The following is an 18,061-nucleotide window of genomic DNA, read 5'->3' on the forward strand; positions in this document are numbered from 1 at the left end:
CGAGAAATAGCCCAATTGGCTCATTGACAGGGATCGATTCCAGACTGACTGAACATCAAGCGAGCGCTTTACCACTGGGCTACGTCTCACCCCATTAAAAAAAAAGGGAAAAATATATCCGTTTTTCTTAAAGTGAAGATAACACTTTCTACAGTTACGATAACATATTTTAGAGTGAAAAAGTGAACACTTTTATTTCACTAATATTTTAAGATATTTCACTAAATGTTATATAATAAATATTGTACACTTACCAACATAAGACTTGGTTGATATGCTCCATATTAAAATAAACCAGTGACGAAACCTCTATGTAATCTATATTGTACACTTACCAGTGGATTCACGAACTCTGAGAAATGCGCCTTGTCCTTCCTGTAGGACACATACGAAGCGTAGATGTGGTACGGAATCCAGCACAGCACGAAGCAGGCGAGCACGATGAAGAGCGTTATGGCCACCCTCTTCTGCTGGGACAACACCACGTCCTTCTCCAGGGTTGAGTTCAGCTGCAGGCGCTTCGAGTGTTCGCGAATCTCCTTGAACATGCGCACGTAGCAGAACACCATGATGGACAGTGGAATGAAAATACACGTCACCTGGGTGACGCCGTGGTGGATGTAGCCCTTGATGTCGTGGGGGTACGACGGCCCACACTGCGACGTCCCCGGCTTGTAGTAGACGTAGTTGAGACCGGAGATGGTGATGGTGCCCATGATGCCGGCCCAGATCCACGTGGCGGCCATCATGAGAACGACCTTGTTGAGCTGTATGGAGTCACTGAACGGCCTCGTGATGGAGTAGTACTTGTGGATGCTGATGTACATCAGCGTGTGGATGGACGCCACGAGGAAGAAGATGTTGACGAAGCCATCGATCTGACACAGCACGTCGCCCAGCACCCAACGCCCATTGATGAGGGTCACGATGGCAAAGGGCACGGCCACCGCCCCCACGCAGAAGTCGGCGACGGCGAGGTTCACGAGGAACAGGTTGGTGCGCGTGCGCATCCCGCGGTGACGCACCACCACCGTGATCACCATCAGGTTCCCCACGATCGACAGGAACGACGAGATCGACAGGATCGTCGCCATGGTCACCGAGAACGGCAGGTTCCATGAGCGGTGCTGGTCCGTCTGGTTCGTGTCGGCAGAGGTGTTGGAGAGAAGCGTCTTGGAGACATTGTCCACCGCGGATATCAGGTCTGATGCTAGGTCGTGGTTCGCGGCCATTCGGTCGGTGGTGGGGGTCCAAGTGGTAGCCATAGCCTCAACAAACTGAGTGACATCTCACTTACATGTAAACTGGAAAAAGGAACAAGAATATGTCAAGATTAAAAAAAAAATTCATTTAAGATCTTCTAGATTTCCTTAAAAAAAACACACACACACACACACACACACACACACACACACAAAAAACAATATTTTTGGTATTAAATATAGCTACATGTGGCACAATACCAAATAATATCTGGCTGGGTTAAGCTTCAAGGTGCACCTAACGTTTGATAGCGCAGTTAATACTACCAGTCCTGTCATTGATGATAAATGTGATGGTGTTTTTGTTAAAAAGGTTTTATCTTGGCAATAAATGTATGATTTCTATGGTCTGGGAATAATTCAATGGCAAGGCTGGTAGGTACTGGGTTCGGATCCCAGTCGTGGCATGGGATTTTTAATCCAGATACCGACTCCAAACCCTGAGTGAGTGCTCCGCAAGGCTCAATGGGTAGGTGTAAACCACTTTCACCGACCAGTGATCCATAACTGGTTCAACAAAGGCCATGGTTTGTGCTATCCTGCCTGTCATAAAAGAGTAGCCTATGTGGCTACAGCAGGTTTCCTCTAAAAAAAAGAACTGTCAGAATGACGATATGTTTGTCGTCCAATAGCCGATGATAAGATAAAAAATCTATGTGCTCTAGTGTTTTCAATGGCAGGGCTTTACACAAGGTGTTAAGTACTTTGCACAAAGAAATACACTCAAAATAATTGTGCCCTAATTAAGTACAAAAATGCTGACTTCGAAACATTTTACCTCAAAACACTAAATAAAATGCTGAACCTTAAGTGCATTAAAAGAACTTGCCATTGGTTTCTGAATTTCAACAACTCTTTAGCAGCTGTTAATAACATCACTGTGTTAAAAAAAAAAATATTGCTGTTTTCAAAACAGATAAATAAAAAACCCTGCAGCAGGAAAATTATTGAGATCTGAAGATCCCCTGCAATTAATCCAGGTAATTGTATACTTTAATGCATGTAGCTGCTTGTGATACCGATTCAGTTTGTGGAATATGACAAACAAATCGTGGCTTGCCTGCCCTCTGTGAACGTCAATGACAGCTATCTGACTGTAATCAGATACACCTTACTGAACTTCGACTCAGTCTTCTAGAATTCATGGCATGCCCATTTTCACACAACATATTCATTTGTAACATGGTAAAACTTGCTGTCTGTAATTTATGTTTGTGTTTATATTCAGTTACGGTTTAAGCACATGCACTCTCCTGGGCACACACCTGTCCAAAACAGTGGGTTAGTGGTTTGTTGATAGTGAGAGAGAAGTCAGTGTAGTGGCCTTTTACCTATCCACCGAGTCATTTAAACTTGCTTCGCCTGCACAGTTAAAGTTCTGAGTTTAGTATAATAATAACAGAAAGTATGCAATCTGGTCTCACCACATTATAATATAACTTAATACAAAATACAAACACAATTACAGTTTCAATAAGGTCATGTGTTTTTGCTATTAATTACAGACATTTGCTAATAGAAATAAATGGATACAACATACAAGTCTGCCACGTTGTTTTTAAAATTTGATATATTAGGCACCTTCTCGGGCTCAAACAGGACAGCATATACCATGGCCGTGACATACCAGTCTATGCGAAAAAAAACTATGTGTCTACAAAGGATGTTTAGTTGTAAGACCCATTTCATTTCAACTTATTTTCGTGCTTTTAATCCAATTAAGGTTCAAGCACACTGTCCTGGACACACACCATAGCTAACTGGGCTGTCTGTCCAGGACTGTGAGTTAGTTGTTAGTGGTTAGTGAGGGAAAACAGGGTCTAGTGGTCTTACCCCTACCGATTGAGTCATTAAACCTCACTCTGAGTGGGAGCCAGTACTGGGCTGCGAACCCAGTACCTACTAGTAGTGTTAGTGGGTAGTGAGGGAAAACAGGGTGTAGTGGTCTTACCCCTACCCATTGAGTCATTAAACCTCACTCTGAGTGGGAGCCAGTACTGGGCTGCGAACCCAGTACCTACTAGTAGTGTTAGTGGTTAGTGAGGGAAAACAGGGTGTAGTGGTCTTACCCCTACCGATTGAGTCATTAAACCTCACTCTGAGTGGGAGCCAGTACTGGGCTGCGAACCCAGTACCTACTAGTAGTGTTAGTGGGTAGTGAGGGAAAACAGGGTGTAGTGGTCTTACCCCTACCCATTGAGTCATTAAACCTCACTCTGAGTGGGAGCCAGTACTGGGCTGCGAACCCAGTACCTACTAGTAGTGTTAGTGGTTAGTGAGGGAAAACAGGGTGTAGTGGTCTTACCCCTACCCATTGAGTCATTAAACCTCACTCTGAGTGGGAGCCAGTACTGGGCTGTGAACACTGTACCTACTAGTAGTGTTAGTGGTTAGTGAGGGAAAACAGGGTGTAGTGGTCTTACCCCTACCCATTGAGTCATTAAACCTCACTCTGAGTGGGAGCCAGTACTGGGCTGCGAACCCAGTACCTACTAGTAGTGTTAGTGGTTAGTGAGGGAAAACAGGGTGTAGTGGTCTTACCCCTACCCATTGAGTCATTAAACCTCACTCTGAGTGGGAGCCAGTACTGGGCTGTGAACACTGTACCTACTAGTAGTGTTAGTGGTTAGTGAGGGAAAACAGGGTGTAGTGGTCTTACCCCTACCCATTGAGTCATTAAACCTCACTCTGAGTGGGAGCCAGTACTGGGCTGCGAACACTGTACCTACTAGTAGTGTTAGTGGGTAGTGAGGGAAAACAGGGTGTAGTGGTCTTACCCCTACCGATTGAGTCATTAAACCTCACTCTGAGTGGGAGCCAGTACTGGGCTGCGAACCCAGTACCTACTAGTAGTGTTAGTGGTTAGTGAGGGAAAACAGGGTGTAGTGGTCTTACCCCTACCCATTGAGTCATTAAACCTCACTCTGAGTGGGAGCCAGTACTGGGCTGCGAACACTGTACCTACTAGTAGTGTTAGTGGGTAGTGAGGGAAAACAGGGTGTAGTGGTCTTACCCCTACCCATTGAGTCATTAAACCTCACTCTGAGTGGGAGCCAGTACTGGGCTGCGAACCCAGTACCTACTAGTAGTGTTAGTGGTTAGTGAGGGAAAACAGGGTGTAGTGGTCTTACCCCTACCCATTGAGTCATTAAACCTCACTCTGAGTGGGAGCCAGTACTGGGCTGTGAACACTGTACCTACTAGTAGTGTTAGTGGTTAGTGAGGGAAAACAGGGTGTAGTGGTCTTACCCCTACCCATTGAGTCATTAAACCTCACTCTGAGTGGGAGCCAGTACTGGGCTGCGAACCCAGTACCTACTAGTAGTGTTAGTGGTTAGTGAGGGAAAACAGGGTGTAGTGGTCTTACCCCTACCCATTGAGTCATTAAACCTCACTCTGAGTGGGAGCCAGTACTGGGCTGTGAACACTGTACCTACTAGTAGTGTTAGTGGTTAGTGAGGGAAAACAGGGTGTAGTGGTCTTACCCCTACCCATTGAGTCATTAAACCTCACTCTGAGTGGGAGCCAGTACTGGGCTGCGAACACTGTACCTACTAGTAGTGTTAGTGGGTAGTGAGGGAAAACAGGGTGTAGTGGTCTTACCCCTACCCATTGAGTCATTAAACCTCACTCTGAGTGGGAGCCAGTACTGGGCTGCGAACCCAGTACCTACTAGTAGTGTTAGTGGTTAGTGAGGGAAAACAGGGTGTAGTGGTCTTACCCCTACCCATTGAGTCATTAAAACTCACTCTGAGTGGGAGCCAGTACTGGGCTGCGAACACTGTACCTTATGTCTGATGGCTTAACCACGACACCACCGCGGCCGGTTATCCGACTCAAACACGTCAGGTGAGTGCTCTACCATCTGAGCTAGCTTTAAATACGCCCGTAGTATTGTTTGTGTAAACTTCAATGATACTTATGTTGGGTAAGAATGCAAATATTCATTCACTATTATTTGAATCAGGTTATTTTTTTTAAATGACGTCACTTGGTAAATGATATAATTTGGATATATGCAATGCCATTTTCTCTAGCTGCTGTGTGCATTTTCACAGATCATTTAGTTATATTGCAAGAAATTGTCCGATTCATGTTTAAAATTATATTTGTTTGAATGTGAATGAAGGGAACATGTCATTGTCAAATATTTACACTGTTGGTGGAACCGTTTAATTTTCACCAACAGCTGTAGAACAACGCGGAAGGAAGGAAAGAAGGAAATGTTTTATTTAACAACGCACTCAACACATTTTATTTATGGCTATATGGCATCAGACATATGGTTAAGGACCACACATATATTGAGAGAGGAAACCTGCTGTCGCCACTTCATGGTCTACCCTTTTCGATTAACAGCAGGGATCTTTTATATGCACCATCCCACAGACTGGATAGTGCATACCACGGCCTTTGTTATACCAGTTGTGGAGCACTGGCTGGAATGAGAAATAATAACTCAATGGGTCCACCAATGGGGATTGATCCTGGACCGACCGTGTATCAAGTGAAGGCTTTACCACTGGGCTACATCCCATCCCGTAGAACAATGCTTACAAGTAAATACAGACATGAAGTTTTCTACATTTCTTTGGTCACCGACCGAGTCTCATTTCATTAGTGGAGAAGGTTGGGGTTTTTTAATCAATGTGTCTACTCTGCTATAGCATTTTCCATTAATTTATCATATGGAAAAAGTGTACTATTATGTGGTGTATGTATCACAATGTTATTGCTTTTGTATTTTTCACATGTGTTTTCTTCAAAATGGTTGCCTGAATAATCCGGCTTGTTGCACAAAAGTACTGTGAATCAGCCTGGGGGAGGGGGGTGGGGGGGAGTAGTAGGTATGGCTTAATTTTTTCAAGTTCATCGAGATTTGAATGAAAAAAGGTAAACACCTCTGGACCAATCAGACTGCTGTAAAGTGTATAGACTCAAAGAAAATTTAATTCTAGAAGAATAGCATGACATACATGTATTAGGGAAATATTTGTGGATTCCAAACTATTAAATAACAGAAGATGTATGCTCTTAATGGTAGATTTTAGCTCACTGCATCCCAAGGTGATAGCTTTTTTATTTGAAAAAATTATGAATACCTTGAATGTTAATAATGACATAAAATATGGTCTTGTTAATTTGTTTTTAACACTGCAACACAGGATTGAACCACCTCAGTGGATCCATTAAAAATATTGGTGTTTTTATTGTTCCAACCAGTGCACCACAACTGATTAAAGGCCATGATATGTGCTTTCCTGTCTGTGGGAAAGTGCATATAAAAGATCCCTTGCTGCTTTAGGAAAAATGTAGTGGTTTTCTCCAATGACTACATGACAGAATTACCAAATGTTTGACATCCAATAGCCATTGATTGATTAATCAATGTGTTCTAGTGGTGTTGTTAAACAAAGCAAACTTTGACAAACCTTTTTTGTTTTTAACACTCCATTTCAAATAAATTGGTCCAAGTCCTGTACATGTAGTTGGCAATCCCAGTACAAAACCCAGGTAACTGCTTTCAGTCAATACATGTTGGTACAAAATATCGGTATACACATGGAACAATTAGTTATTGAAATGTTTGTTTCTTAAGTCACATAAAACTGAATGTTTGGATACTAAGTAATGACCTGTGCAACTTCTACACAATGCAGCTATTCAAGAATCCAAACAGAACAGGACTCATTGCCGGATACAGTATCACAAGTATTCAACATGTCAATTACTATGATATACTAGTATATATATATATACATGTATGTATACACAACAGCTCTTGTGTACATTATAGAGATTATGTTGAACGTTCCTCTGTAGCAAAGGAAGGGAACATAAATAAATGTTTGTTTAACAATTTACAATTTTCCGCTGTCAAACATCTAAACTTGTGACACATGTACTTTGTTTATATACTAATATGCTGATAGAAAGAAATAAGGGATCATCTTTTTCTTGTTGTTTTTTGTTTTAACACACCACTAGTGCACATTGATTAATTAATCATTGGCTATTGAATGTCATACATTTGGTAATTCTGACACGTAGTCATCAGAGGAAACCTGCTACATTTTTCCTGTTACAAGGGATCTTTTATATGCACTATCCCATAGACAGGAATGCACATACCATGACATTTGACCAATTGTGGTGGACTGGTTGTAACAAGAAATATCCCAATGGGCAAGCACCTCAAGCGAGTCTAACAGAAGAGAGGGTGACTGCAATGCCAGGAGGCCACTGGGTTAATATTTCTCGTTCCAGCCAGTGCACCACGACTGGTATATCAAAGGCTGTGGTATGTTTTATTCTGTCTGCGGAATGGTGCATATAAAAGATCCCTTGCTACTAATGGAAACATGTAGCAGGTTTCCTCTCTAAGACTGTATATCAGAATTACCAAATGTTTGACATGCAATAGCCGGTATATTAAAAAATCAATATGAACTAGTGGTGTCACTAAACAAAATCAACAAAATCACTGTGTCAGGAAGTTAAATGTACAGACATTAAATCAACCAAATCACTGTGTCAGGAAGTTAAATGTACAGACATTAAATCAACAAAATCACTGTGTCAGGAAGTTAAATGTACAGACATTAAATCAACAAAATCACTGTGTCAGGAAGTTAAATGTACAGACATTAAATCAACAAAATCACTGTGTCAGGAAGTTAAATGTACAGACATTAAATCAACAAAATCACTGTGTCAGGAAGTTAAATGTACAGACATTAAATCAACAAAATCACTGTGTCAGGAAGTTAAATGTACAGACATTAAATCAACAAAAACACTGTGTCAGGAAGTTAAATGTACAGACATTAAATCAACAAAATCACTGTGTCAGGAAGTTAAATGTACAGACATTAAATCAACAAAATCACTGTGTCAGGAAGTTAAATGTACAGACATTAAATCTCCCATGGTTGACATTCAATCCCTTAATCCCAAGGCTCATCCTGTTCATCGCCAAATTACCCGATTGCATGAAGTGACTACAACATGTAGTAAAAAGTTTGGTTAATAAAATATTCTATAAATTATCCACTTTTTAATATGTTTTGAAGAAATACTTTATAAATGTGAAAATTTGCTAAAACAAAATTCTTTCCAGTGTGTTTATTCTGTCCCGGATCGGCCCCCTGGTTATCCAGAGAATGGGAACTGGGACAGACATGCTTGAAACCTTCGTGGTATATGAGCATGGTAAAATTTGCCCACCCCCACCCTCACGCCTACCCCAGTGTAAGCTCTTGATTACATACATGTGTATATGTGTGTGTGTGTACTTTATACAGACAATACGGTGCTAATAATGACAGACATTTGGTCCACAATACCATGTACATTGTATTCCCTTAGTTTTTTCCCTCAGTATACCTAAACCACATTGATTTTATAACCTAAATTATAACAAGATAAATTTGCAACATACATGTACATTAAGGGGTTATTTTTAGGTTGTTGTTTTTTTGTTGTTTTTTTATTAAGAAATGTTCTAGGTTTACCACATGTGGCAGTTTATTCACTCAGTATACATAAACCACATTGATTTTATAATCTAAATTATAATAAGATAAATTTGCAACATACATGTACATTAAGGGGTTTTTTAAAGGTTTTTTTTGTTTGTTTGTTTTTTATTAAGAAATGTTCTAGGTTTTCCACATGTGTTAGAGAAATCGTGTAAGTAAACATACATCTGAAGTGAAACATCAATGTATTAAACATCTATCATTAACATTCCACAGACTCACTTGTGAACATCAGCTACAAGAGCTGGAGAAACTATGGCATCTTACATCTTACAGGATTGGCAGTGATTTGGGCTGAACAACATGTACATACAAGTGTATATCAGACAAGGTGCAGGAATCGACAACCATCTGTTCTTCATATTGTGTTGCTCTCTGGAAACCAGACAACACAAGCTTATCTCTGAAATTTGACTGGATACTCAGTCAATGGATTTTTTTTTGAAATTAAGCATTAACACTTTGGGGTTCAACTGGTTCTTCATATCAAGTTTAGAAACAAGACATTTTCAGGAATTTCAACTATCAAAATATCAAATTCTATGTCTATATTTTTCATTTTAACTTCCAAAACATGAAATTGTTTGGGGCGGGTTTTTTTCATTTTAAAGTTTGTTTTGTTTAACAACACCACTAGAGCTTATTGTGTTATTAATCATCGGCTATTGGATTTCAAACATTTGGTAATTTTTACATATAGTGTTAGAGAGGAAACCCGATATATTTTGCATTAGTAGCATGGAATCAGCTTTTATATGGATGCACCATACCAGACAGGGTAGCACATACCACAGCCTTTGATATACCAGTCATGGTGCACTAGCTGGAACAAGAAATAGCCCAATTGGCCCACCGACGGGGATCGATCCCAAACTGACTGTGCATCAAGTAAGCTCTTTACCTCTGGGTTGTGTCCTGCCCCATTTTCATTTGACCTTGTAAAATATGAAATAAAATATGGGGAGAGAACTGTACTGAAAACAGGGTTGAAGGAAGCAATTAATTGCTCATCTAACGTGGATGAAGGGGAGCCATTTAAGATACATGTACATATTATTACCAATACCATGTACTGATACCAGTATACAGTGACAGGGCTCAAAACGGACTGTGGCCAGGTCACCAAATGCGACCAATGTCCTGTTTGGGTGACTTAACTATTAAAAAATAATGGTGTTAGTTGCACAAATAATATTATTTGGGCGATATAACATATGAGCCACTATTAAAATTTGTATTGCATATATTTATTCCATATTCCAATCTTGCTCATGGTTCATGTTTCGCTTACCTTAATTTGCCAACATCCATTATTATTTTTTGGCCCATGATATGTTTTGGCAAGTTTTGAGCCCTGCAGTGATATAAACTCACATTCTAAGAGGAATTAAATTACTTTCTTCGAACTAGTCTCAGGGGAGTGATGTGGAGCCATAGTGATAGCTCCTCTTAAAGGGAGACGTCTGGGGCACAACATTTCAAATCTTAGATAAGTTAAAGTTGGTTTCAACATACATGTACTATTTTTACCTTGGTAACTGATTGTTCGGTTAAATGAATTATATTTGTTTAAGTCAGTAACCTAATCGTAACACATCAATTATATACTACTGCAGGCCTGTGGAATTATAATTTGTTTTTAATAGCCAGCCAGGCTAGGAAATAAAAAAATCCACTAGCCTGCCTATATTATCACTAGCCTGAGATTTTTCCTCAAATCTTATGACCACTTTCATTTGCCATATATAAAACAGCCATTAGTCAGCACAGTTTTACTTTACAACTGAAACAAAAAGGAGGAAAATAACAATAACTGTAATTAGAAATAAAATGCTAGACATTAAGCCAGTTATTTAAGTCATAAACATGCAGGTACATGTATTTCCGAACATGGCCTCGTTTTTGCAATGTCAGTAAAGTTAAAATGGCAACAACTTTGCATTACATACAACACAGCGAGGTATACGAAATGACAGGAAGTCAACATCACAGAACTCAGAACTGTGAGTCACCCAACGGACTAGTGGATTTTAATATTAATTTGCCCAGTAGGTTCTTTTTACAGTTTGGGGCGAGTGGGCGAGTACAATTCCGCAGCCCTGTACTGTTCTAGGACCCAGTTTACGAAGTGATCTTAGTGCTAAAATCACTCTTAAGTTTAAGTGCATATACATATAGTAACTATGTACTATTAATAAGGTTATTTTGTTGCTAAGATTGCTCAGGAAGACAAAGCCCTGGCCTACACATACTAACATTCCAAATGCATTTTTTTTTATTGGTTTTGCAAATGATATACTAGACTTCAAATATCCAAAATCAATCTTGAATTTTATTTTGAAATAGTTTGCAATTGTAAATAAAAACCATAAGGGTTCAGCACATTTATAAATCCATGTTAGTTTACATTTGCATTTACAACCGACAAATGAACATAACAAAAGTTTGTGTAGAATATTGTGTCAAAGTACATGTATGTAGATTAAGTGAGTTTAACTCACTACATGGTTATATACCATATCAAATATTGAAAACAACAAAAACTGTTTTGAAAATATAAACAAAAAGGTGACTAATATACTGCCTACAGCTGCAGTCTAAAATCTGCTTTGGATAGGAATCAAATATTTTTAGACAAATATATATGCTAATTATTCATACAATAATTATGCAAATGAGTCAATAATCAAGTCGTCTGTACAGAACACATTGAATGGCTGCAGGGCTTGCACATAATGGACTGCAAGAATTAAACGATTGTGTTACAGGTTTTTGTCATAAAGCTATTTAATACCGTAATTAAGGGATTTATTACTTGAAAAATCCAATATGTTCTGTATCTGATTAGCAAGAGAAGAAGAACAATAAGAAGTCAATCAATAAGAAGGAATATTGTCGTCCACAACCTGCATCATCCACAACCTGCATCATCGCAGTGTTTTCCTCACAATCGCAATCTTCAGTGAATGGGGATGTGTTACAAAGGCTCACAGATTTACATGACTATCCACTTTATGTACAAGTATGTTATAATCCGCAGTCCTTTACAACTAATCAATAAAGTTATTTGATAATAATTGCAATAGCCCAGTGGTAAACTGCTCGCTTGATGTCATGGTTGTAGTCCAGTGGTAAACCGCTCGCTTGATGTTATAGTCAGTCTCTAGGATTGATCCCCATTGATGGACCCATTGGGCTATTTCTTACTCCAGCCAGTGCATCACAAATGGTATATATCAAAGGCAGTGGTATGTGCTATCCTGTCTGTGGGATGGTGCATATAAAATACCCCCTGCTACTAAAGGAATAAAGTAGCAGGTTTCTCTTTAAGACTACATGGCAAAATTACTAAATGTCGTAGGATCGAATCACCTCGGTGGATTCATTCAGCTAATTGGGGGTTTTCTTGTTACAGTCAGTGCACCACAACTGGTCAAAGGCCCTGGTACATGTGCTTTTCTGTCTGTGAAAAAGTGCATATAAAAGATCCCTTGCTGCTTTAGAAAAAATGTAGCGGATTTCCTCCGATGACTACGAGTCAGAATCGTCAAATGTTTGACATCCAATAGCTGATGATTAATGAATCAATGTGCTCTAGTGATGTCATTGAACAAAACAAACAAACAATAAGATAAGATAATTTGATACTTCCAATATCTAGACCATTATGTATACCTATTACCCAAATTAAGACTTTTAATGAGGAATCTTATTAGTACATCTAGTGAAATTTTTCATAGCTCATTACAACAAAACATTTAAGTGCTTTTTTTAAATAATTCTTGTTTGGCTTGACAGGAAAATAAATATATGTCTAGTGCAGTGCAGTAACGTATAATCACAATAATTATTTTACCAATTTTGGATAATTGCAGTTACCCAAACATGGACTTGTACATAAAATCTACATGGTAAAATGCTATAGGACATTATAGGGCATACAAGGTTGTTGGGGTTTTGTTTTAATACATGTACAGGTCTACATTGCATATATTTTTAAAACTTTTATCTAAAAGTATAATATTATATTTGGGTTTACAACTGGATTTCTTTTATAATTCAATATTTATTTATGGAATTAAAAATTTACTGACCGAAATTTAACTGTAAAATAACAAGCATTCTGAGAATACTGCTAAAGCAATACATGTTCCCTACTGGCCCAATTTTTGTATCTCCTATGTTCAAGGGCCATAACTCTGTCAGAAATGAGTAAATCACTATGAAACTTAAACTTGGTCTGTAACAGTACTTGATAAAGCTATACACAAAATTTCAGATCAATATCTTGAGGCATTGTGAAAAGAAATCAGGATAATTATATCTGGGACAGACAGATTGGCAGACAGAAAAAAGGACAGAGATGACACTTATAGTCCTCTCTGGTTGGACTGGTAGGGACTAATATTATAATAGCAAATTTAGATTACTAAATAATACTATACAAAACACACATAGAATATATTAATCTGTTTTAATAACCAATGAATTGGCATGTAACTGAATGAAAATAAATTCATATAAGAACATTAATGTAATTTATTAAGTTTTAAGCCTATACCATCTGAAACACTATTTTTCTCTCTTTTTTCGGGGGGGGGGGGGGGGGGGGGGGGAGCGGATGAGGGCAGCTCAGTGTAAATTAAAATATTTTTTTTACAAATTACAATCAAAGTGCATAGGTTAAATCTTCTTTTCTGATAAGAGGTTTTAAGGCAATTGATGGAACATCCAAGGTAATCTGAACGACAAAATCATAATACATGATCAGGGTAGTATATCTGCACAATCAACCCTGCATGTATAGATATTAAATTTGTGTGCCAAACAAAATATATGAAACATGAATTATTTAATTTCCCTTGTGAGAGCCAAGCAAAAAAGAATCCTCAAAAGTATGTCATAATTTCAAACACAACACATGTAATGATCAGTAATAATTTATTTAAAATCATACTGCAGATGCATAGAAAAATAAAAATAATAATAGGTTTTTGATGACTGCAATATTCTTTAGGGACCAAATATATTGAGCTCAATTGCACTAATGTAAGGAAACTTGTGTTGTTGTTTTCACCAACAATAAGATATTCATGTTGTATTTCCAAGCTTTAAATGTCAGCTTTTGTGATCATTTTTAATCGAAGAACAGGATACAATTATTACATCCGCATTGGGAAATCTGTTGTCTGACCTACATGGACATTTATCTGTGCTTACGAAGCGTGACATTGTACATTATAGTAAGTATCGCTATCCGTGACAAGTAGCATCATGAACATTCAAAACAACTTTTACAAAGATAAATGATGACAGTATCTAGTGATGCCTACCAGCTGACAGTTAAAGGTGCAGAAATGGACACTAAGTTTACAAAGTTTAATTTACAAACCTGTAAGAAGAGTCTGTGATGTTAAAACAGGAAATATCCTTCATTAGAGAGTAGAACTCAAATCAATAAACTGCTATTTCTCAGATGCAAATGTACATGGTTTTAAAAAGATGAAAAATGCAATTTTTGGTACTTCAAACACCAGGATGACCAAAAACACTTTGGTTCTATGGAAATGGATAATCTAAAGAATAAAAATATAAGTAATGTTTGATTTCAGTTATCACAAACGGCTCTAATAGTGGAAAATCTGCCTTAGTGTTTAAAAACTAGGATATGTCCCTTTAATGATAGTATTACAGTGTTTGTTAGGAAAGCCGTGATAAAATTAATTTACATATAGATCATGTCAGATTCTCTGTCTGTCTTTTTTTCTCTCTGTCTTCCTCCATCTATATATATTTTTATCTTCATCTATTTCCCTCTACCCATTTCTCTCTTTCTAATTCTCTTTCCAAATCCTCATTCTCTCTCTCTCTCTCTCTCTCTCTCTCTCTCTCTCTCTCTCTCTTTCATATACCCCAGAATACAATCAGGGCTGTAGCTAGGATGTTTTTGTTTGGGGGGAGGGGGGAGGGGGGGGGCAACTGAGTAGTTAATAGTCTAAAACTCCTTAAACAGTTAAGAAGAGAATTTTCTTTAAGTTTCTATAATGCATTCCAGATTTTTTCCTTGCCCCCCCCCCCCCCCCCCCCCCCCCCCCCACTAGCTACGGCGGGACAATGATCAATTTATAAGTATCTTTCCTGGCTATATTAATAAAAAACCACATACTTCATCAGGGCTCGAACTTAACGATGGCACCGACGGCAATTGCCATTGCTAAGATATAATTTGCCGTAGGTAGAGAGCAATACCGATGGCACTTTTGTGCCGTTGGTAAAACTCTTCAACAATCGCAAAATATATACACCAGGTGTACATTATCTGCCTGTATTTTACATTTTCACATTTGAAATATGTCTACATACAGCAAAATAACCTTTTAGTCATGCTTATTTTATGCAAATGTCACTTTAAAAAAAAATTGCCATAGGCATAGGCTGGCCCAAAACTGCTGTCGGTGGGCTGTTTCACTGATGTTAATTCTTTTAAAAATTGCCATGGGAGACAAACTCTTAAGTTCGAGCCCTGCTTCATAAATCTAAAAGTAAGTAAAAAAAACCCAAAAAAAACATTTTGAATTCCACAGAAAACTTACATAAATTTGGGCAGATCGTCTTTGAACGTAGTTATGTGCCCCCGAGGAGCAAACTACGCAAACAAAAAAAAACCTTTCTTATTGTCCCACTTAAAGTTAAATATATCTCCGACCGCTAACTCAAATCCATCATGCTTGTAACTTCTGACAGTATATTTACCTGCAACCTGCCTGTGTTGTTACGAAGAAAACAGCACTGTCTAAATACACCTGTATTCACACCTGTCCGGTATATCCAGGAAATGTCCAGTTGGAGGGTGTATAGACTTCACAATTCTGTTTCTCCATCAGTAAAGAGAACCCATTACGATGTAGCACTATGTGCTACTGGTTATTAACACACGATTGTGGTTTGCTCTGAAACAGGCGAATGTCCCGCTTCCTTTAACGGGAAAAGCTTAACTTGGTAAGTTGAGGTCCGAAGGAAAACGACAACCAGGATGTGTACTCCGAGCGTTGCTAAACATAAGTTGTGTTTGTGTATGGATATATAAGTGTTTATATCATGTTAGCTAGTGAGAATGTAGTTCATCAAGATAAACCTCAATGTAGTATATTTGTCCCATGAAATCGTGGCAGGTTCCCTATTAGTCTAGTTTAATACTCGTCTGGTGTTCTCGGCTGCCATACGGAGGGTTCGTGGTTTTAATATCTGTACTGCTTGGTTTATCTAGTAATAACTATATATATTGTATACGAAACACTGACACACACACACACACACACACACACACACACACACACACACACACACACACACACACACACACACACACACACACACACACACAGCCACACACAGCCATACATATCCTTAATTTGTTTACATTAGATGATTTGGCATGTTATTGAAGTAACCTAACAGCAATATCGATAGACGTACCAAGGCCATAGCTAGGATTTTTTGTTGGGGGGGGGGGGGGGACTGAGTGAGTTAATAGTCTAAAACTCCTTTTCTTTAAGTTTCTATAATGCCCCCACCCCACCCCCATGCTAGCTACAGCCCTGCATACAGACATAGAAATACAGAAATAGATAGACATATAAATAGAAACAAACATGTATACACACACACACACAGAGAGAGGGGGGGGAGTCACACATACACATACACACACATAGACACACACACCCTACCCCCCCCTCCCACACACACACAAAGACACACACACTCCACCACCCACACACACATACACACACACAACACACCCAGACACAGACGCCCCCACCCCCACATGTCCACACAAAGGTATGTTTGCCAGTGCTATTTATATTTTCTGCATGCTTATTATGATATGTTACTAAGTAAATGAACAAATTACGATTGGAACCCAGTATTTTGGCTGCAGTGCATTTCAGCTTTATGTCCAGAATATATCATCACTTACAGATACACAAATTTCACTTTATGTTTAGAACATATCACTTACAAATATACAAATTTCAGCTTTATACATGTCCAGAACATATCAACACTTACAGATACACAAATTTCAGCTTTATACACGTCCAGAACATATCAACACTTACAGATACACAAATTTCAGCTTTATGGTCAGAACATATCAACACTTACAGATACACAAATTTCAGCTTTATGTTTAGAACATATCATCACTTACAAATATACAAATTTCAGCTTTATACATGTCCAGAACATATCAACACTTACAGATACACAAATTTCAGCTTTATACACGTCCAGAACATATCAACACTTACAGATACACAAATTTCAGCTTTATACATGTCCAGAACATATCAACACTTACAGATACACAAATTTCAGCTTTATACATGTCCAGAACATATCAACACTTACAGATACACAAATTTCAGCTTTATGTCCAGAACATATCAACACTTACAGATACACAAATTTCAGCTTTATGTCCAGAACATATCAACACTTACAGATACACACATTTCAGCTTTATACACGTCCAGAACATATCAACACTTACAGATACACACATTTCAGCTTTATACACGTCCAGAACATATCAACACTTACAGATACACAAATTTCAGCTTTATGTCCAGAACATATCAACACTTACAGATACACAAATTTCAGCTTTATGTCCAGAACATATCAACACTTACAGATACACACATTTCAGCTTTATACACGTCCAGAACATATCAACACTTACAGATACACACATTTCAGCTTTATACACGTCCAGAACATATCAACACTTACAGATACACAAATTTCAGCTTTATACATAGAACATATCAACACTTACAGATACACAAATTTCAGCTTTATACATGTCCAGAACATATCAACACTTACAGATACACAAATTTCAGCTTTATACACGTCCAGAACATATCAACACTTACAGATACACAAATTTCAGCTTTATACACGTCCAGAACATATCAACACTTACAGATACACAAATTTCTAAATTATGGTATGGTGTCATTACAAAACATTTTTTTACATTTTTTTAATTTTTTTATTAATGACCCAACTCACCAAATTAGGATATTATACTTCAGGCCGTATGTTTACAACTACTGTTTACGCAATAGCTTTACATTATACCTATCAGGATGGACTATGAAAACAACAGTTTTTATTGTTGGGTTTGAGACCTTTTGGTGTTGTTGTTGTTTTTTCTCCCATACTCCCCCCCACCCCTGATTTGCT

At 38.3% G+C, this 18,061-nt stretch overlaps 1 protein-coding gene across 4 annotated transcripts in view; it reads right to left on the reverse strand.

Annotated features, from left to right (window-relative positions):
- LOC121381089 (tyramine receptor 1-like) overlaps nt 1-15,756 on the reverse strand; it is a 99,138-nt gene extending 83,382 nt beyond the window's left edge. For all 4 annotated transcript variants that reach the window (XM_041510189.1, XM_041510192.1, XM_041510191.1 and 1 more), the window contains exons 1-2: nt 15,557-15,756; nt 336-1,304 (exon numbers count right to left, since the gene is read on the reverse strand). In XM_041510189.1, coding sequence (XP_041366123.1) covers nt 336-1,265 — 930 coding nt within the window. In that variant the 5' untranslated portion in view covers nt 1,266-1,304; nt 15,557-15,756. The remainder of the gene's footprint in view (nt 1-335; nt 1,305-15,556) is intronic.
- Nucleotides 15,757-18,061: the final 2,305 nt, after the last annotated feature.

Source organism: Gigantopelta aegis, chromosome 9, assembly GCF_016097555.1.
Source record: "Gigantopelta aegis isolate Gae_Host chromosome 9, Gae_host_genome, whole genome shotgun sequence".
In the NCBI taxonomy this organism is placed as follows: domain Eukaryota; kingdom Metazoa; phylum Mollusca; class Gastropoda; order Neomphalida; family Peltospiridae; genus Gigantopelta; species Gigantopelta aegis.